The sequence below is a fragment of the Sarcophilus harrisii genome, chromosome X (assembly GCF_902635505.1).
Source record: "Sarcophilus harrisii chromosome X, mSarHar1.11, whole genome shotgun sequence".
Classification (NCBI taxonomy): Eukaryota; Metazoa; Chordata; class Mammalia; order Dasyuromorphia; family Dasyuridae; genus Sarcophilus; species Sarcophilus harrisii.
In genome coordinates, this window is record NC_045432.1 from 82,124,019 (window position 1) to 82,143,717 (window position 19,699).

Sequence of the window (19,699 nt, forward strand, 5' to 3'; positions counted from 1 at the left end):
ACTGGGGGGGAAATTTACATTCAAGGTTCTGATAAAGGCCTCATTTCTAAAATATATAAAGAATTGATTCAAATTTATAAGAATTTAAACCATTCTCCAATTGATAAATGGTCAAAGGATATGAACAGACAGTTTGAAGGTAAAGAAATTGAAACCATTTCTAGTCATGAAAAGGTGCTCTAAATCACTATTGATCAGAGAAATGCAAATTAAAACAACTCTGAGGTATGACTAATACATTGTTGGAAATTTATCCATACATATGTTTTCAAAATAAAAAGCTGTCATAAAAGTTTAAAACAGAATTTAGATTCTATGCCATTTGGCACATATATATTTCTATAGTACCTTTTAACAAAATGTAATTTACCCTTTTATCTCATCTAATTGAGTGTATTTTTGCTTTTGAGGTCATAATTACTACCCTTGCCTTTTTTTACCTCAGCTGAAATATAATTCTTTTCCAGCCCCTTATTTTAACTCTGTATATAGCTTTCTGTTTCATGTTTGTTTCTTATAAACAACATATTTTTTTATTTTTTAATAAAGCTTTTTATTTTCAAAACATATGCACTGAAAATTTGACAACATTAACCCTTGCATAGCCTTGTGTTTCAGATTTTCTCCTCTTTCCCCCTACCCCCTCCCTTAGATGGCAGGCAACCCAGTATATGTTAAACTTGTTAAAATATATTCTAGACAACATATTATTGGATTCTGGTTTCTAAGTCAGTCTTCTATCAGCTTCTGTTTTATGGATGAGTTTATCCCATTTACGTTCACAATTATATTAACTGTCTATTATCCCTCATTTTCTTCTTTTATACTTTCCCCATCTTTTTTTTCCCTGAATGCACCTTGAATCTGTTTCTATTCGACTACTGCCTGTCGCAATCTATTCTCCCTTTATACCTCCCCCATTTTTCCCTAAGACATTTTCTTCCTGTTACCTTTTAATCATAATTCATATATATATATAATGTGATAATAATTAAACAGATTAATTTCTGTACCCAACTCTGTGTATGTGTATATTCTTCCTTCCTCCTCTAAATAGTTCAGATGAGAATGTCTTGTGTTTGAACGTCAAATTTTCTACTTAGCCTGATCTTTTCATCAGGAATACTTGAAAGTTTTCTATTTCATTTCAACTCCATTTTCCCCTGTAGGGGGGAATTCAGTTTTTTTTCTTGGCTGTAATCCTAGGTCCTTTGCCTTCAGGAATATCATATTTTTAAGTTTTTTTTTTTATAACTGAAATCCGGGCCCAGGTTCTTGAATTCTTTCTTTTTGGCTACTTGAAGCATTTTCTCCTTGACCTGGGATTTATGGATTTTGACTCTAATATTCCTGGAGTTTTCTTTTTTTTTTTTTTTTTTTTTTTTTTAATTTAATAGCCTTTATTTGGGATATTCATGGGTAACTTTCAGCATTAAAATTCCAAACCTCTTTTCCAATTTTTCACCTCTTACCCCCCACCCCCTCCCTTGTGGGGATGACCGTGATGTTAAATATACCAAAATATAAATTAGATACACAATAAGTCTTAGGACAAAATTATTTTGTGTACAAAAAGAATAGACTTGAAATACTGACAATTAGCTTGGGAAGGAAATCAAAATGCAGGTGGGCTAAATACAGGGATTGGGGAATTAATGCAATGGTTTTTTAGTCACTCCCAGAGTTCTTTTTCTGGGTAGTGGTTCAGTTCATACTGCCCATTGGAAATGATTTGGTTGATCTGTTGCTGAGATGGCCTTCCATCAGAATTGGTCTATCTGTATTGTTGTAGAAGTATATAATATTCCTGGTCTGTTTTCACCAGCATGTTCTAAGTTTCCAGGCCTTTCTGAAATCATCCTGTTGGTCATTTCTTTAAGAACAGTAAATTTCCATAATATTATATACACAATTTATTAGCATTCTCCCAACTGATGGAACCATTCAGTTTTCCTGGAGTTTTCCTTTTGGAGTTTCTTTCAGAAGATAACTGGTGAGTTCTTTTCAATTTCCACTTTGCTCTCCAGTTCTAAAATATTTGGGCAGTTTTCTGTATGTTTATATATATATATATATATATATATATATATATATATATATATATATATATTGTTCATGGTTTTCATGGAGTTCTCATGGAGTGATTCTCAAATGATCTCTATTCTATTTTTTAGATCGGTTCTTTTTCCTGAAATACTTCACATTTTCTTCCATTAAAATTTTTTAAAGCTTTGTTTTATTATTTATTGATGTCTAATAGAGTTAGTAATTTCCATTTGGTCAATTCTAAATTTCAAGGAATTATTTTCTCCTTTATTTATGTCTTTTATACTTTTTTTTAACCAAGCTGTTAATTCTCTTTTGGGGGGCCATTGCCAATCATTTTTACCTGTCTTGCCATTGGACCCTGATGACTCTGGAGGAGACAGCGAGGCTAATAATTTTGGTCAATTCTGCTTCAATTAAATCCAGTTCACTTGCAAATCAAGACTTCACATCCCCGATATCATTGATTCTCTTCGAGAATGAAGGGCAAAAAAATAACAATTCTCTTTTCATAAATTTATTCCATTGTTCTCATTTCTTTATTTTTCTGCTCTACTATTCTGATTTGGTTTTTTAAATATTCATTTTTTTTTCTTTTTTTAGAGACTTATTCTTTAAGACTTCCAGAAATTCTTGTTAGGTTTGTATCTAATCTGCATTTTTTTTCCTTCCAAGCTTTGATAATAGACATTTTCAAGTCAGTGTCTTTGTGTGTGTGTGTGTGTGTGTGTGTGTGTGTGTGTGTGTGTGTCTTGAGTTTCCCTGTCAACATATTATCTTTTTGCTTGCTCACTTTTTCCAGCTTACTTTTTGATTTTGGACTTGAAGTTAGTGGCTCTTTGGAGCAAGTCAGTGATCCAAGAAAATTCCAGTAGACTCTAGAGAGAGAACTATAGAGACTGAATGTGCATGAAAGCAAAGTATTTTCATCTTTTCTTTATTTGCTTTTTCTTTCTTGCTTTTTTTTTTCCCTTCTGGTATGATTTTTCTTTCATAACATGGTAAATATGGAAACATGCTTAAAAGGATTGCACATGTTTAACCTATATTAGATAGTTTGCTGTCTTGGGGGGGGGAGGTAAGGGAGGGAGAAAAAATCTGGAACACGGTCTTAACAAAAATGAATGTTGAAAACTACCTTTACATGTATTTAGAAAAATAAAATCCTATTGAGAAAAAAATTTTAAATAAAATCTTGTTTTCAAATTTTAAAAAGTAGCAATTGACAAAATATTTTTTAAAAACCAGTTCACACATATTGTTCTGTAAGAAGTGCCAACTGATGCTGAGTGAAATGAGCAGTACCAGGAGATCACTGTACATGGCAACAAGATTATAGATGATCAATTCTGATGGACGTGGCTCTCTTCACCAATGAGATGATTCAGACTAGTTCCAATGATCTTGTGATGAAGAGAGCCATTTGCACTCAGAGAGAGGACTGAGTGTGGATCGCAACACCCAAGGGCATTTTCACTTTTTTGTTGTTGTTTGCTTGCATTTTGTTTTCTTTCTAATTTTTTTTCTTTTGGATCTGATTTTTCTTGTGCAACATGATAAATGTGGAGATAGGTATAGTAGAATGGCACATGTTTAACCTATATTGGATTACTTGCCATCTAAGGGAGGGGGAAACATTGGAACACAAGGTTTTGCAGAGGTCGTTGTTGAAGAATTATCCATGCAAATGTTTTGGAAATAAAAATCTTTAATAAAAAGAATAATAAAAAACCAGTTTACACAAGGAGAGGGAAGGAGGGGCAGAGGTTGGGATGATGACATAGGGAGGCTGGGATTGTCTAGGACTTTGGTAGCCTGACGTGAGGGATGCTGGGGGCTGAGGGCTGGGGACTCTGTGCTGGCCGGGCCCCTGTCTTGCTGCTGGACCCCGGTTTCGACCTCTTTATTCAGTCAAACAGTGGATTCAGAGAAGCACCTAGAAAGACTGAGCCTCGATTTTCAATGGCGGACTAGTCAATGAAAGCTATAAGAAAAGTGCTTTGTTCTGATGGATCAGGCCATCCTCAGCAACAAGATCAACCAAATCATTTCTAATGGAGCAGTAATGAACTGAACTAGCTATACCCAGAAAAAGAACTCTGGGAGATGACTAAAAACCATTACATTGAATTCCCAATCCCTATATTTATGCACACCTGCATTTTTGATTTCCTTCACAAGCTAATTGTACAATAATTCAGAGTCTGATTCTTTTTGTACAGCAAAATAATGTTTTGGTCATGTATACTTATTATGTATCTAAGTTATATTTTAATATATTTAACATCTACTGGTCATCCTGCCATTTAGGGGAGGGGGTGGGGGGGGTAAGAGGTGAAAAATTGGAACAAGAGGTTTGGCAATTGTTAATGCTGTAAAGTTACCCATGTATATATCCTGTAAATAAAAGGCTATTAAATTAAAAAAAAAAAAAAAAAAAGAAAAGTGCTTTGACTCCTCCAGTGGAAAAACCTTTTATACATTTCCCTTTTCTCTAAAGGCCCCCAGCTTCTTAAACTATGGGTTGTGACCCCATATAGGGTCACATAACTGAAGGTGAGAGTCATGAAATTATTATTATTTTCTTTCCTTCTTTCTTTTCTTTTTTTTTTAATCATAATAACTTTTTATTGACAGAAGCCATGCCAGGGTAATTTTTTTTACAACATTATCCCTTGCACTCACTTCTGTTCCGATTTTTCCCTCCCACCCTCCACCCCCTCCCCTAGATGGCAAGCAGTCCTATACATGTTGAATATGTCCTAGTATATCCTAGATACAATGTATGTGTGCAGAACCAAACAGTTCTCTTGTTGCTCAGGGAGAATTGGATTCAGAAGGTAAAAAAACAAAAATGCCAACAGTTTAGATTCATTTCCCAGTGTTTTTTCTTTGGGTGTAGCTGCTTCTGTTCATCACTGATCAATTGAAACTGAGTTAGGTCTCTTTGTCAAAGAAATCCACTTCCATCAGATTACATTCTCGTACAGTATCGTTGTTGAAGTATATAATGATCTCTTGGTTCTGCTCATTTCGCTCAGCATCAGTTCATGTAATTCTCTCCAAGCCTCTCTGTATACATCCTGCTGGTCATTTCTTACAGAACAATGATACTCCATAACATTCATATATACAATTTACCCAACCATTCTCCAATGGATGGGCATCCCTTCATTTTCCAGTTTCTAGCCACTACAAACAGGGCTGCCACAAACATTTTGGCACATACAGGTCCCTTTGCCTTCTTTAGTATCTCCTAGCCCAGTAGTAGCACTGCTGGATCAAAGGGGATGCACAGTTTGATTACTTTTGGGGCATAATTCCAGATTGCTCTCCATTAATGGTTGGATCCGTTCACGACTCCACCAACAATGCATCAGTGTCCCAGTTTTCCCGCATCCCCTCCAACACTCATCATTATTTTTTCCTGTCATCTTAGCCAAACTGACAGGTGTGTAGTGGTATCTCAGAGTTGTCTTAATTGCATTTCTTTGATCAATAGTGATTTGGAACACTCTTTCATATGAGTGGTAATGATTTCAATTTCATCATCTGAAAATTGTCTGTTCATATCCTTTGACCACTTGTCAATTGGAGAATGGCTTGGTTTCTTATAAATTAGAGTCAGCTCTCTCTATATTTTGGAAATGAGGCCTTTATCAGAACCTTTAACTGTGAAAATGTTTTCCCAGTTTGTTGCTTCCCTTCTAATCTTGTTTGCATTAGTTTTGTTTGTACAGAAGCTTTTTAATTTGATGTATTCAAAATTTCCTATTTTGTGATCAGTAATGGTCTCTAGTTCGTCTTTGGTCACAAATTTCTTCCTCCTCCACAAGTCTGAGAGACAAACTATCCTATGTTCCTCCAATTTGTTTATGATCTCGTTCTTTATGTCTAGATCATGGACCCATTTTGATCTTATCTTGGTATATGGTGTTAAATGTGGGTCCATGAAATTATTTACCATCAGTAAATGTTTGATTTTATTTTCTAAACCCGCACACAGAGGGTCATGAAAAAAATCTCTTGGGCAAAAAGAGGTCAAGAGTGGACAAAGTTGAAGAAGCCCTGGTCTAAGGGATCTTGTGCAGCTTTTGTTTTCCTGTCACTTTACAGGATGTACATTTGGGTCAGCTGGCAGTTGGCAGTAGGAATCTCTGAAATCCAGGGTCCAAAACTACTTTGATCTGTAAAGACAAATTGGTTGGATAGCTTGTGGCTTCAGAAAGTCGGTTAACAAGTGGTAGAATGAATGATCTTGTCATGATGAGAGCCAGGTACACCTAGAAAGAGGCCTGTGGGAACTGAGGGTGGACCACAACACAGCATTCTCACTCTTTTTGTTGTGGTTTGCTTGCATTTTGTTTTCTTTCTCAGTTTTTTTATCTGCTTTTTCTTGTGTGGCAAGATAACTGTATAAATATGTGTGCATAGATTGGATTTAACATATTTCTTCCATCTTTAACGTATATTAGATTACTTGTCATCTAGGGGGTGGGGGCAAGGGGGGAAAAATTGGAGCACAAGGTTTTGCAAGGGTCGGTGTTGAAAAAATTGTCCTTGCATGTGTTTTGAAAATACTCGGGGCAGCTAGGTAGCACGGTGGATAGAGCACCGGCCCTGAAGCCAGGAGGACCCGGGTTCACATGTGGTCTCAGGCACTTAACACTTCCTAGCTGTGTGACCCTGGGCAAGTCACTTAGCCCCAATTGTCTCAGAAAAAGAAAAAGAAAAAGAAAGGAAAAAACTTAGATTAAAGAAAAAAAGTGGTGGAACACTTATCTGACGGCCATCAAACTGTGACAGAAGCCATAGTTGCCAGTGTATTCTGATTATTCCTTCCAGAGGTCAGTGATCAAGCACTTCCTATCCAATTCAGCCCCCCACCCCCACCCCCCACCCCGCCATGGTGCTCTCCACTCTCAGCCATTTCTCCATGGTGGTAAACATGAAGCCAGAAGCCCAGGTCTAGGCACCTGCAGGGCCTTGAGCTGCAGTGAGATTCCCGGATGTTTGTCTCCGGTAGGACGGGAATTCAGAGAAGGTTGGCAAAATAAGTGTTTCTGTGCCCCACCCCCCCACCCCCCCGATTTTAGAGAGGATCATCTCATATTCTTTGATTTCTCCCGGTCCTGCCCCCCTGTCACTGTCACTCCCAGCCCTTGGGATGTAATATTTGTTGTTTGCTGTCCAAGTGCTCCGTTTTTGCCCCAGTGTTTCCGGGCTGCAGTGGGGAAGGTTGGGGGGTGGGGTAGAGAGGTTCAGCGCCATATTCTGAGGGATAAGAAGCATTGGATGTTGGGAGTGGGGGGAGAAATAGGCGAGTCACACTGGAAACCAAAGCTCGGACACTCTCAGTCGTCGGGAGTGTCCCGAGCCCCTTCTTGAGGGGCCGCTCTGCCCCAGGAAGGTTGGACTGGGTGGTCGCCAAAGCCTCTGGCGGCCCTGACCTTCTGTGTCCTAGCCCCCCCCCCCCTTCTGCAGGGAGGGAAGGGCTAGAGCATCATTAGGAGCTGGCGTAGGACTGCGGGGAAGAGGCACCACGCTTGCGCTGACAGGAGAGGCAGAAGGGAGGGAGGAGCGAGCCCCAGGCTGAAGGAGGAGGAGGATGGCAGCTCTGCCGCCACCGCTGGTCACCTTGCTTTGGATCGGGGTCCTGTCTCTCCCAACGGCGACCCATGGCGCGGCCGTTGCCCAGGTATTGCCGGGACCCGGAGGTCCCCGGGCCCAGCTCTGGCCGAGCGAGGGAAGGACCGGGCTGCCAGGGCCGGCCCGGCCGGCCAATGACCCTGGGAGGAGAGCGCCTTGTCCGGGTTACCGCATGTGCCCGAGCGGCGGAGGGAGGAGCCCGGGGAGCTCGGAGCTGTCCGAGGTTCTGGAGAAAGGGCAAGGCCGCCAGGGGAAGGGCTTGGGGCTTGGGGCCACACCTGCGGGAAAGGGCAAGCGTCTGGCCCGGGATTCTTGGGCCTTGGGGAGGGTGTGGGCTGGCGGGTGGATGTGACCGTTTCTGTCCCTTACGTCACGGTCACTGGTTGAGCAGCTGGATCCCAGCCGGGGCTGCATGAGCTTTGTCCGGTCAGGATATGTCAGATGACGTGCCTGCGTGTGACTGCCCGCATCTGCTTGGTTTATTTATTTATTTTTTTTTGGGGGGGGGGCAAAGCATATCCTCCAACCCCCCCAGTTTTTGCCCCATCCCCCCCTTCCCGCTATCTCTCTGAGCTCCTCCAAGCTGGTGTGTCTTGGGGATGGGGAAAGGGGGACGGTAAATTTGAAGGCCGGGGTCATGGCTCCCTGGGGTCTGCTCTGGTGAGGGGCTTGGAGGTGGTGGGGCCGAGCAGCTCCTTCCCGATGGCGTTTTTCGTTAAGATGCTCATGCCGGCCACTTTGACGTCACACTCGTTTCCCAATCTTTCCCTTCTTCTCGGGCACGAGTATCATTTCTTTTCTTGCCTGTGAAAAGGCAGCTCCTGCCACAGCCCAGGCTTCCATATTGGCCTGGGGGCCCTCTCCCTCTCCTTAGAGGGAGGCTCTGAAGAGCCCGGATGACACAAATGACTTTTAACAAAAGCCCCACCCCCACCCCCGCCCCGAGGCACTTGACAAGTGTGGGGGATTCTCTCCGTGGGGGTGTAGATTTCTTTGCAGAGCTTCTGCCAGTCCTTGCAGAAGTGATCCGAGACCAGATTGCTGGAGCAGGAGGGGAGCCATGGCAAGATTCCCGACTGGGACCCGAGGATTTGGATCCTGACCCAGTTTTATCTTTATGACGTTGGTTGAGCCACTTTCCCTCCATTTGCCTCCCCCCCCCCCACCCCCGCCTCCCCCCTTCCTTTCTTCACCTTGTGAGCAAGGAATTAGTTGTACCATGTGGTCCGGAAGGACTTTTCTGGATGGAAAGACCATAAATATATCATTATATATTATATACATCATGGCCACATGGCCATTGCCCAGTACCAGAAAGCTGGCAAAGAGCTGTCACTGGCCCTGCTCTTTGGGGGAGTCTCAAGCCGGGCATTTGTTCTTAGTTTAGGGGAAGACAAGGGAACACCTCGAGTTCACGCCCAAATCAGACATGGTCAGAGCTTTTCAAGCTGTCTCCTGTCTCCAGAGGCCTCGATGGTCAGACGCTTGCAGGTTTCCAGTGATGTGAAAACACCCTCAGTTTTAGATCACCGGGGACGGTGAAGGGGGCGCTACACTTTAAGAAGGGCATTCGAAAGCCAGACAGAACTCAGCAGGCCATTGACATGACACTGGGGGGAGGGGGGAGGGGGGAAGGGGGAAGGGGGTCCTGACCTCTAAGCCAAAGATTGTAGATGAGTTGGAAGAACAGATGGAAAAGGGAAAACTGAAGGGGGGGCCACTTGCCGAGCTGCCCTCGTTCATCCGAAGGGCAGTCGTGGACAAGAGGGTTTGGTGCCTGTCCAAAGACAGGGATGGGGGCCACGGGGATGGGAGGCCACAGGTGGTGGGACAGAGGCACATCTAGGCTTGCAGATGTCAAGAAGAGCTTCCACCCCCTCTCTCCCTAAATGGAACGGGCCACCCCAAAGCATGGCAGTCACTTTTTTTGCCAGTAGCCCGGCAAATGGTCAACGCTCAGCGGTCAGGCGCATGGTAAACTGAGGGTTTCTGATGCAGGGACCGAGTAGAGGAGGCGGGTCTTGGGGATAACATGGCCGTTCTTGCTTCGTGTGCCCTGAACATCTCTTTCTGGGTCCCACAGCCCCGGGCCCAGCCTATCTCTTGGAACCTGGCGCAAATAGTGAGGGTCCTGCAGTCGGAGTGGCCTCCAGGTTCCCCTAAAGCGGCCCTGCTGGGCCAGACCCTGGAGCAGCTTCTGGAGGCAGAGGCTGGGCGGCAGGAGTGGGAACGGGAAAACAAGGCCAAATCTGCGGCCCTGGCCCAGTTCCTCTTGCGCCTGTGGGGCAGCTCCCATCTTGAGCCTGAAGTCAACATGGAGGAGCCGCCGGCGCTCGATCCCAAGACCCAGACCCAGGATGAGGCGGCCGACTCCAACCAGGCACTGCTCAGGTATCACCGAGGGGGAGGAGGATGGGGGGCGAGGTGTGTATGTGGGTGCACGAGGGCCAGCACTAAGGACTTCGGGATCTTTCCATCCGCAGGTCCCTGATAAGCCGGCTCTTGGCCAAGATATCAGAGGCCCAAATGGCTTCCACCCTGGTCCGGGGGGAACCGTGGCCTGTGCAACGCCGTCGCCTGCGCCGGGATCTAGGGCCGGGTCCCGCTTCCAAGCCACAGGGGACCGCACCACTCCACCTGAGCCGCCTGGAGGCCTTGGGAGCCAAGGGCAGGGCTCAGGGCCGTCGGGGGCTGCCACTTGCCCCCACCCACTACTGGCCAGAATAATGGGGTCTCCGTTCCCTTAAGGCTCCTGGCTTCCCCTCTCTCCCCTAGTCACGCATGTTCCCCCCACCTCAGCATCCAAGCTTAATAAAGCAAGCAAAGCAGAGTCTGTCTCGTGTCTGGTATCTGTTCCCCCCCCCCCCCCCCACCTTGCCAAGCCTCCTTTGGGGGCCACCCGTCACTCTCATTCCCAATCTCTTCCCACCAGTTCCCTGGGGCAGCGAGGCCGGCGGCCTGCTCGGCGCCACCTCCCCACGGCGGTACCTTTGAACCCACCCCCCTCCTTCAAAGACCCCTCCGACGGAGTACAAAACAGGCAGGCGGGGATGCCGGTGCTTTTAGGGTTCTGCTTTATTTTATTTTGGGAGGCCAGTGTGTTGGCTAGAGAGCCACGGGAATCACAACAACAATTCAGAGGGATGACAGCTTAAGGGAGGTGGTGGGGCAATGGGCCATCACAGCACCCCTGGCATCTCCTCCCCAAATTTGGACAGGTACGCGGTGTTCTTGGCTTCCGTCAGAACCTAGACAAAGGAACAAGGGTCAGGGAGCCCCTTCTTGATACCTGGTCCCAGCATAAGGGTCAGGGAGCCCTTCTCAACACCCGGCCCCTGGGACCCAACAGCCACTACCCACCTCATGGTTCACATAGGCCTGGCAAGCGTAACACCAGACCGACAGGTCGGCGTAGCTGAGGACCACTGGGTGGCCCGAGGCCTCGTGGTGTTGGAGCATGTGAGCCTGAATGTAGCGTCCACAATGAACCTAAAAGAAGCCGAGGAGGAGGGAGCGATCATTTAGTCGGGGGCCTATCATATGCCTTTTCTGAAACCCTTTACGCTGCGTTTTCTTTTTGTGACCACCCGGGAGGGGGGGCAAATCGTGGTGGGCAGAAGTGAAGGCAGTCGCTAGGAATCCCAGGCCTCCGGGCACCGGGGGGCCCCCAAGGATGAGGGCAAGCCCTTCGGCTGCCCGGGACTCCCAACGTCACACCTCTCTTCCCTACGTCCGGGTCCTTCCACACGCCATCTGCCAGCCCCGCCCCTCACCTCCGCCCATCTCCCCAGGCCCACCTGATAGCAAGACAGACAGAGCCAGTTCTCCATGTGGGTGCCGCAATCTTGGCACGCCTGGGTCGCGTCCAGGCCCCCCTCGGGCACCGAGCGCACGGTCATCAGGTGTGGACACCAGGCCAATGGGGTCACAGCATAGAACACGGTCTGAAAGGTCGTGCCAGATGGCGATGAACCGGAAGTCCAGCGAGGGGTGTGATCCCCCCCACCTCCATCACTTGGGGAGGGGACAGAGAGACTCACCCCCTCAGCAGCAAATTCATCCCCCACCATTGGGGTCCCTCCCCCAGCCGCCTCCCCGAGCAGGCCAGGATCCTCATGGTCCTCTTCTTTGGAAACGGTGGGCTCGGCCTCCGGCTCCCCAGAAACGTGGGTCCCGAGCCGCAGGGACTCCAGGCCCAGGGTCTCCTCGGACGTGGGGGACGGAGGCTGTTCCTCTAGCTTTGGTCCTATGGTCAACACCACTGGGGGGCTCTCTTCGGGAGGCCTCTGCCTCAGGGCGCTCTCCTCCTCAGCCGGCTGTAAGGAGGTCTCCTCTTCCTCTTCTTCTTCCTCTGTGTCAACTGCCAGGGGGGACAGGGGACGAGGCGATCAGACCCTATCCCGCCAACTCCCCCACAGCCCCTACCGAAGCTGGGCTCACCAGTAAGCCGAAGGCACTGCCAGTACTTCTGGTGGACCTGGGCGACCTCGGCCAGCGTGACGAAGGTCCCGGGCAACGGGGGCCGGAGCCAAGGGAACAGCGGGGGCGGGTCGCCCAGAAGGGTCCGAGTACAAGCAGCCATGGAGTCTGAGATGGAGCTTAGGTTGTAGCCACCCTAGAGTTAGGGGAAGATGGGCAGGTGGATCCAGAGTCTGAGTGAGGACTGCTCCCCCACCCCCCCACGGCAAGGAAGGCTGTGGCAAAGGGAGGCGGCCCAGGCCCGCGGATCGTACCTCGAGGACCAGAGCCACGTGGCCTCCGGCCAGCCCCATCAGCAGGTGAGTCATGTGTGCATAGCCCTCCGGGGAGACCAGGCAGCCTCCCAGGGGGTCCCCGCGAGCAGCATCGAAACCGGCAGACACCAGCACCAGCTCCGGGTTGAACTGGGAGACAAATGCAAAGAGAGGCATGGGCGGCGGTCCAGCAGAGGCGTGGCCGTCACCCCGCCTGGCTCCCCCAGTCACTGGCCTCACCTCGTAGGCGATGGGCATCACGATATGGTGCATGGCACTGAGGTAGTCGGAGTCTCCGAGCCGGGGCCCGTTCCACGCCACGTTGACGGTGAAGCCCTCGCCCCGGCCCCGGCCCACACATTTGCTAGCAGCATCCTCGGCCATGGGAAAGAAGGTGCCGTGGTCATAGCGGTGCAGGGACACGTAGAGCACGCTAGGTGGGGAAAAGCTGGTCAGGAGGCAGAGCTGGGCTCCTCGGGCACCCTGGCCCAGGCTCCCCAGCTCTCCTGGGGCCTCACCTCGGGTCCTCCTCAAATATGTGCTGTGTCCCATTGCCGTGATGAATGTCCCAGTCCACAATCAGGATTCTGGAAGGAGGGGGTGCAAGGAGCTGGTTTTTCGGGTCTTCCCGGGCCCCCCCTACCCTCGGCGGCTTTTTTGCGGCCCGGCCCCCTGGGCGGTCAGGTTGGTGACATCACGGGACCGCCGAGGACCCCGCTTCTCTCCCGATGGAAACCCAACCGAGCCGGTCACGGGCGCCCTGCCTTCGAGGGCGAAGGCCGAAAGCACACCTCTCGCCCGCTCTGGCTCCCCCCATCCCGGGTCCTCCTCACCTCCCCACCTCAGTCGTACTCACCGAAGGGCTCGGCCAACCATGTCCTGGGCGTGGCGAGCGGCCACGGCCACGGAATTGAAGAAGCAGAAACCACAGGCGGCATCTCTCTCAGCGTGGTGGCCCGGTGGGCGGACAATGGCCAACCCGTTGTGCACCTGCGTGAAAGCCGAAGACCAAAGGATCGCCTCACTTCTCATCTCTTTCCTCTGCCCCTTCTGCCCCTGAGCCCCCTCTCTTCCCCTACATGCCTCCCCGGTCAAGATGGCCTCCACTAAACGGCAAGCGGCTCCAGCAGCCAGCTGGGCACAGGCGAAGGACTGGGAGGACAGGTAGATGGAGTTGTAATTCTCGCCCTCCCGGTGCAGGTCACGGGGCTTCAGGCGGCTCGTGGCCCGAATCCGGTCGATGTACTCCTCGCTGCAGAGGGAGGAGAGAGACGGGACGGGAAGTCGGCGGGCGAGCGCCGGCAGAGGCGCAAAGAAAGCCGACGGGGAGGGGCGGACCAGGTGGCCCACCTGTGGAGTTGGCGCCGGGTGGGCGCGGGGGGGCGGGGAACACAGCGAGGCGTCAGGCCGAGCTCCAGGTGGCGCTGAGCTATGTGGGCGATGCGTTCGGGCCGCTCCGGGTGGTGGCTGGGGAAGGGTTGGGAGGGGTCACCCAAGAGAAGGCAGGGCACGGGCCCCCCAGCAGACGGCCCCCTCAGCCACCAAGCCGACCCCGGTACCTGTCCCACATGTTGAAATGCTCCATCATCCTGGCGTCATACACCAGGCCCGTTCGGTTCATGGCCATGGGCAGGCCCTGGTCCAGGGGCTTCCCCAGCATCTCGAGATCAGGCATGGGGCCTATGTTCATGTCCCGGTAATCTTCCTTTAGGTCATCAGGGGCAGGTTCTGTTATGAGTGGGGGTGGGGTCAAAGGATCACAGATTTAAAGTTTCAAGAGTGTTTATTTGGAGGGGGGATTTTATTCCAAGGGGCTACCATTTATAGCTAGGTTTTCAAACAAGGGCCCTTATAGGGTGTGGGGGAAGAGTCGTTTTGCCGGGGTTCACCCATTTTGACCAGTGGATTTGCTTGGTTCCTCCCCGGCCCATCCCCTCATTTCTCGCACCTACCAAGGCCCTTCCTGTTGAGAGAGGGCTGAGGTCAGGAACCTTCAGATAGGAATGGGCAAAGGAAGTGGGGGAACAGTCCTTTCAGACCGCTAGCCCTCCTGTGGCCCCTCGACCCCATCAGTTGCCTCCTTATTGGAAACCGGGATGCCCCTTCCAGAAAGGCTTGAGCACCAGAGGGAATGGACCAGGGGACGCCAGTTGGGGAGAACAAGAGCAATCACAGGAAACAGAAATGGAGAGCTGAAAGGATGCGAGGGGTTAGTCTGATGCCTGGGATGGAGATGGGAAAAGCGGGGACTCAAGAGCTGAGAAAGGCCGAGCCCCTACGGGTCACCTATAGTGGTCCCCAAAGCGGTAGAGCGACGTGGCCCCGAGCCACAGCCAGCCGGGGGGGTCTCTGGGGGGCTGGAGGGGTCAGGGGTGGGGACTCCATCTCTCACCTGAAGCAGGGGATGCAAGGTGTTTCCAGCAAGGGACATGGGTCTCCCAGGAGGGTCTGGAGAGGGACGACCCGAGAAGGAACCAAGGAGCCACCCTGGGGAAAGGAGACGGACTAGAGGGAAAGCCAATCGGAGGGAATCGGGCGCCCTCCAGGTAAACCAAAGTTTAGGATTCGATGAGGGGGAGTACATGGAGAACAAGGGGGCAACAGAAGAGTCTGTGCAATAGGATGGAAAAAGGCAGAGGGGAAGGGGCGGGGGAAGCACAGCATCTCAGCCTCCACCCCATAATGCCTTCACCCTGATTAGACCTCATCCCCTGCCCAGATCCCATAAGCGAGGCCCTGAAGGCCGTCACGGGAGGAAATGTGATGACGAGATGGAGAGGAGAAAGCTGTGGACAGACATCGAAACGATCCTTCACCTCAAGAGACAGAATCAGCCTTCCCTTAGCCAGACTCATGAGCAAGTGAGTGAGGTGGGCAAACCCCCCTGGAGTGACTGCCATCTCTCCCTGGGGAAAGAAAAAAGGAGGAGCTCACCGCCGTGCTGAGGTCTCCCTGCATCTTGCCTCTTCCCCCTCACCAGGGTGAGTGACAGCGACCCAGACCGAGATCCTGCTCTCCTTCTGTGTCCGATCTCGTCCCCCCTCGCCAAAGGGCCTACCTTGGGGTCCTCCAGAACAGCATCAAAGCCAGCGGCCACCAGGACGATCTCGGGCTGAAACTGAAGACGACAGAGTGGGAGAAAGAGAACGTGAGCCAAAGCGTGTCCTGCTCCACCCGGCCCCATGCCAGATCCTGAGGTCCGTTGGAAAGCTGCCTCCCGACTCTAAGCCCCGTGGGCTTTCCTTGGACTCCCCCCCACCTCCCCTCCGGCCTGAGCCACTTATCTTCTTCCCACTACCATCTTTGCTCTCCCCAACAAACTCAGGTCTTGTATGTGTCAAGCCTGGGAGCCCCAACTCCGGCTCCATTCCAGACCTCACCACTCTGGCTCAGTCCCTCAGCGTCTGCCTTCCAGCCCTCCCAATACTCTCCTGTTTAAGGGGTCCCCCACAGGTTCCATTACCTCCAGAGCGATGGGCAGCAGCACATGTAAGAAGGAGCTGATGTAATCCCCATCCCTCATCCCCACCTGGGAGGGAAACAGCCAGACAGAGAAAGACAGAGTGAGCATGTGCACGTGGGAAGGCCTATTAGGCCAGGGCCTTCTCCAAGTGCCAGGGGCCTGACCTGGTTCCAAGGCACGTTGACTGTGTATCCCTGACCCTTGCCATTGCCCGTTGCCCGCCAGTCAGAAGCTTTTAGGTGGGGCCAGAATCGGCCCTGTTCGTAGCGGTGAACAGAGAAGTAGAGGACGCTGGAGGAGGAAAAGGAGTACTGAAGAGTAGGGGGCGGGGGGGGGGGGGGAGGGGAAGGGATCCCCAGCCCTCTAATATACTAAGGGGAAGGCCCACTCTGAATATACCTGGGGTCCTGCTCGAAGATGAACTGTGTGCCTTGCCCGTGGTGGACATCCCAATCCACAATGAGTACCCTGCAAAAGGTTAAGTGTGCCCTGAGAACTCATCTGCTACTTGGAGAAGTGGGGGTTTATCACCGGGCCAAGCCTTGGTGGGCAGACTCCTCAGAAAGCCCGTACCGCCCCCAGCCGCACCCCCAGCCTCACCGTGGGACATGGTGCTTTTTCTGGGCGTAACGGGCGGCAATGGCCACGTTGTTGAACATGCAGTAGCCGTTCATGCTGTCACGTTGGGCATGATGGCCAGGAGGCCTAGGACCAGAGGACCAAACACAGGATCAGAGGGGGACTGACTGAACAAATGATTGAATGAATCAGTGAAGGCGCTGATGGAAAGCAGAGCTCAGAACAAACTGCTTTAAAAAAAAAAAAAAGAGGCAACGATGAACCCCTACGTGGACATCAGTGCCGTGGCACAAATGTGATAGTAGCGGGAGGGTCAGGGCCAGCGGAGCGGGGATGCGTCTCACAAATGAACCGGACCGACGTCCGCTTTCCAGAAATGGGCACGGAGCCAGATTCCCTCAGATGAGGAACAGAGGGATGGGATGAGGAGAGATCAGGCTCATTGTGCCTTCCGCCTCCCCTCCCCGGCACCTACCTGACAAGAGCTAGTCCATTTCGGATATCGCCTCCCATGAGGGCGTCCACCAGCCGAAGCAGTGCCCCGGTAGCCAGGAGGGCACAAGGGAACGAGTTCTGTTCCAAGATCGGGGGGTGAAGGAGAAACAAGGGACCAGCGTGAATGAGGAAGAACAAAGTATGAGAAGCAGAGGAGAGACAAGGTGGGGGGTGGGGTAGGGATGGTGATGAGGGAGACAGGAAGATGGAGAAAAGAAAAGAAGAGAGACAACCGAAACAAGATAAAAGGAAGGGAGAACAAATGAAAAGATAGAGGGGGAGAAAGACACAAAGAGAAGGTGGGAGGAAAGAGAGAGAAAAGGTAATCAGTTTTGGGGGTCTGCATTATTCTATCCCTGCCAATCTCCCAGAAGCACCGTGGTCTAAAGCTGGTGGCTCACCGGGTGTAGGTACACAGAATCATAGGTGTCCGAGAGGGCCCGACGCTCCATCTGAGTCATGTCTGGGGTGGATGACATTAGGTCCACGTATTCCTGGCTGTGATTCCACAGAAAGATGGATAAAGGATTCTCCAGAGTCTTGGAGGGGTGGGGGTGGGGGTTTGCTTCCCAAAAAGGAAACTCCCCAAGGGAAAGAAGGGGGCTCAGTACTCAAGCTTTTCTGCTCACCTGTGAACAAGCTGCAGCTCCTGGGGAGTGGCTGGCTGGGCCTGTGGGAGGATACAGAAGCAAGGAGCAAATATGGGGGAGAAGACCTTTATGGAAAGCCCTCTTGAGCTTTGGGGGACTCAGGCCAGAGGGAAATTGGGTCTGGAACAGAGCCCGAGCACCTCGGGTTTCCTGATGATTTGGAAGGGGAGACAAACCTGGCCAGATGGAGAGGGAAGCGGTGAGAGTTTCCTCACCAAGAGGCTGTGCTCACCTCGATGGGGATACAGCGCTCAAGCAGACAGTCCCGGGACAGCTGTTGCTGCACGGCCTGAAGGCGTTCTGGACGTTCAGGGAAACTAAGGAAAAAGAAAAGGGAAAAAAACTGAGTCTGCCTTTGGCTCCTGGCTAAGCCTGCACTCTTTCCTCAGGGGCTTTTCCAGGCTCACCTGTCATCCCAGGGGCAGCGGAAGCTGCCCATTCTCTCATCCAGCACTAGGCCTGTCCCAGAGGGTATTTCTGACTCGGTCTCGAGGTCCTAGAAGAGAATGATTAAAAAAAAAATTTAGAAGAAATGGAAAAGGAGGGAGGCGCCCAAGGAGACCCTCTTGCCTCCAGGAGGAAGAAAAAAGCACAGTTTGAAGAGGTTCAAGAGATCCCCAGGTTAAAGTCCAGAAGGCTTAAGTGGGGAATGAGAAAGAGGACTAAGGTGACCTAGGGCCCCAGATTGAAATCGTGGAGGGAAGGGAAAGAGATTATTGTTGTTTGGCCCGGGACATCAGGGAGGGGAGGCCATGGCATGGAAGGGCATTGCATCTGAGGGAGGGAGGGCCAGCGAGGACACCTGGCTCACTTTGCCCCCTCCAGAGCCATCTGGGTGCCGTGGTCAGAAAGAGATGGGATGGCTGAGATGGCCCCGGATGTAGTGGGAGGCCTCGGCCTTCCACAGGTCTGTTTGCCTGAGGCCACGCCCATTCAGAAATGAAGGCCGATCCCCTCCCCTCACTAGCTAGATCCAGAAAGATCTAAAGGAATAAGTAAAAGAAGGGATGGATCTGGGAGGGGCTTCCCCTCGGGGTTTCTGCCGCAGCAGAAATGACGCGATTTTTATTCAGTCGCAGTCAAGGCCTCAAAGCCCAAATGGGGGTGGGGGTTGGGCATGGGTCCTCCGCCCCCAGGCCCACGGGAATCAGATGCAGAACGGGAAGGGAGGGGCCCACACTCACTAGGTCCTGCAGGTTGGTCACCAGCTCTTGCTCAGACACTTGACTCAATTTCTTTGCTCGCCCTCTGCGTCGGGCCTCAGCCAAACCCGGGCTCGGCCGCGGGGCAGGCGACCCCTTCCGGCCGCCCCTCTTTTGCCCCTGAGGACGCCATAGACGAGTCAATTCAGACGGCGGGGGACAATGGTTCTTCGGTGGGGGCACTCCCCTGCGCCGCCCCCTCCCCCCAAGACCCTGAGCCCTGCCCTTCTCTTCTCCTCACGTTGGGGAGCCTCCCAGAAGCCCCCTCCCTCATCCAGCAGAAGGGACTTAAACCGACAGAACTGACCGTCATCCGGGTGCCTGAGGGTGAAGGATTCAGGCCTGGCTTCTCGGGCTGGGATGCCATGGGAGACCGGCTCAGGCCCACCGGGCGACCTGACCTGCGAGAGGTTTGATTCTCAGGCCGATAGCGCCCCCGCCCCGCCCTCCCAACAATCCAAGCGCAGTTCCGTCACGTCCCCCTCCTCCCCTCGTCGTCGTCGGGGGCCACGGGTCTGCTCAGTCCATCTCCCCCCTCCCCCGGGGGTGGGCCCTCGGCCGCCGAATCAGCCCCGCCCCCTCCCTTTCCCCGCCCTTCTCACTGGGCTCCAGGCGGCCGCCGAACCCGCCTCCTCGGCCCTTCTTCACTCTTGGGGACCCCCCCTCCCCAAATTCGGACCGGACGAGGGGGAAAAGGCCCGAGGCCCCCCCTCCGCCCCCCCCCGCCTCAGGTGGTCGGTAGCTTCAGCCCGAATCCGCGCGGAGCACGAGCAGCGCGCCGAGCTCAGGTCACGTGCTGCTCGCCTCGTCACACGCCGCGATGGCACCACGTAACGTGCTGGCCGCCCAGGCCCCGCCCCCGCTCAGTTGACGCACGCACGC

At 51.6% G+C, this 19,699-nt stretch overlaps 2 protein-coding genes across 4 annotated transcripts; one reads left to right on the plus strand and one right to left on the minus strand.

The window, feature by feature from the left end:
- Positions 1-7,322: 7,322 nt before the first annotated feature.
- On the plus strand, positions 7,323-10,525 carry LOC111721658. Of its 3 annotated transcripts, none has more exons than XM_031944781.1 (4): positions 7,323-7,744; positions 9,078-9,186; positions 9,779-10,086; positions 10,179-10,525. In XM_031944781.1, the coding sequence occupies exons 1-4, from the start codon at positions 7,725-7,727 to the stop codon at positions 10,420-10,422; spliced, it is 681 nt and encodes a 226-aa protein (XP_031800641.1). In that variant the 5' UTR covers positions 7,323-7,724; the 3' UTR covers positions 10,423-10,525. The 3 variants fall into 3 exon arrangements, with proteins under 3 accessions (XP_031800641.1, XP_031800642.1, XP_023363019.1); XM_031944782.1 differs by having other exon boundaries at positions 9,078-9,171; XM_023507251.2 differs by lacking the exon at positions 9,078-9,186 and having other exon boundaries at positions 7,326-7,744.
- Positions 10,526-10,746: 221 nt separating this feature from the next.
- Positions 10,747-19,548, minus strand: HDAC6 (histone deacetylase 6). Its single transcript, XM_031945097.1, has 27 exons — positions 19,420-19,548; positions 19,125-19,218; positions 18,800-18,937; positions 18,023-18,111; positions 17,848-17,932; positions 17,595-17,635; positions 17,367-17,463; positions 16,946-17,043; positions 16,492-16,596; positions 16,291-16,359; positions 16,056-16,182; positions 15,892-15,957; positions 15,487-15,546; positions 15,245-15,334; positions 14,821-14,915; positions 13,988-14,194; positions 13,779-13,895; positions 13,512-13,680; positions 13,285-13,418; positions 12,947-13,015; positions 12,669-12,861; positions 12,429-12,578; positions 12,136-12,310; positions 11,736-12,055; positions 11,493-11,639; positions 11,056-11,184; positions 10,747-10,943 (listed from the first exon to the last, which is right to left on the minus strand). Exons 2-27 carry the CDS (start codon positions 19,182-19,184, stop codon positions 10,875-10,877), a joined length of 3,099 nt encoding a protein of 1,032 aa, XP_031800957.1. The 5' UTR covers positions 19,185-19,218; positions 19,420-19,548; the 3' UTR covers positions 10,747-10,874.
- Positions 19,549-19,699: the final 151 nt, after the last annotated feature.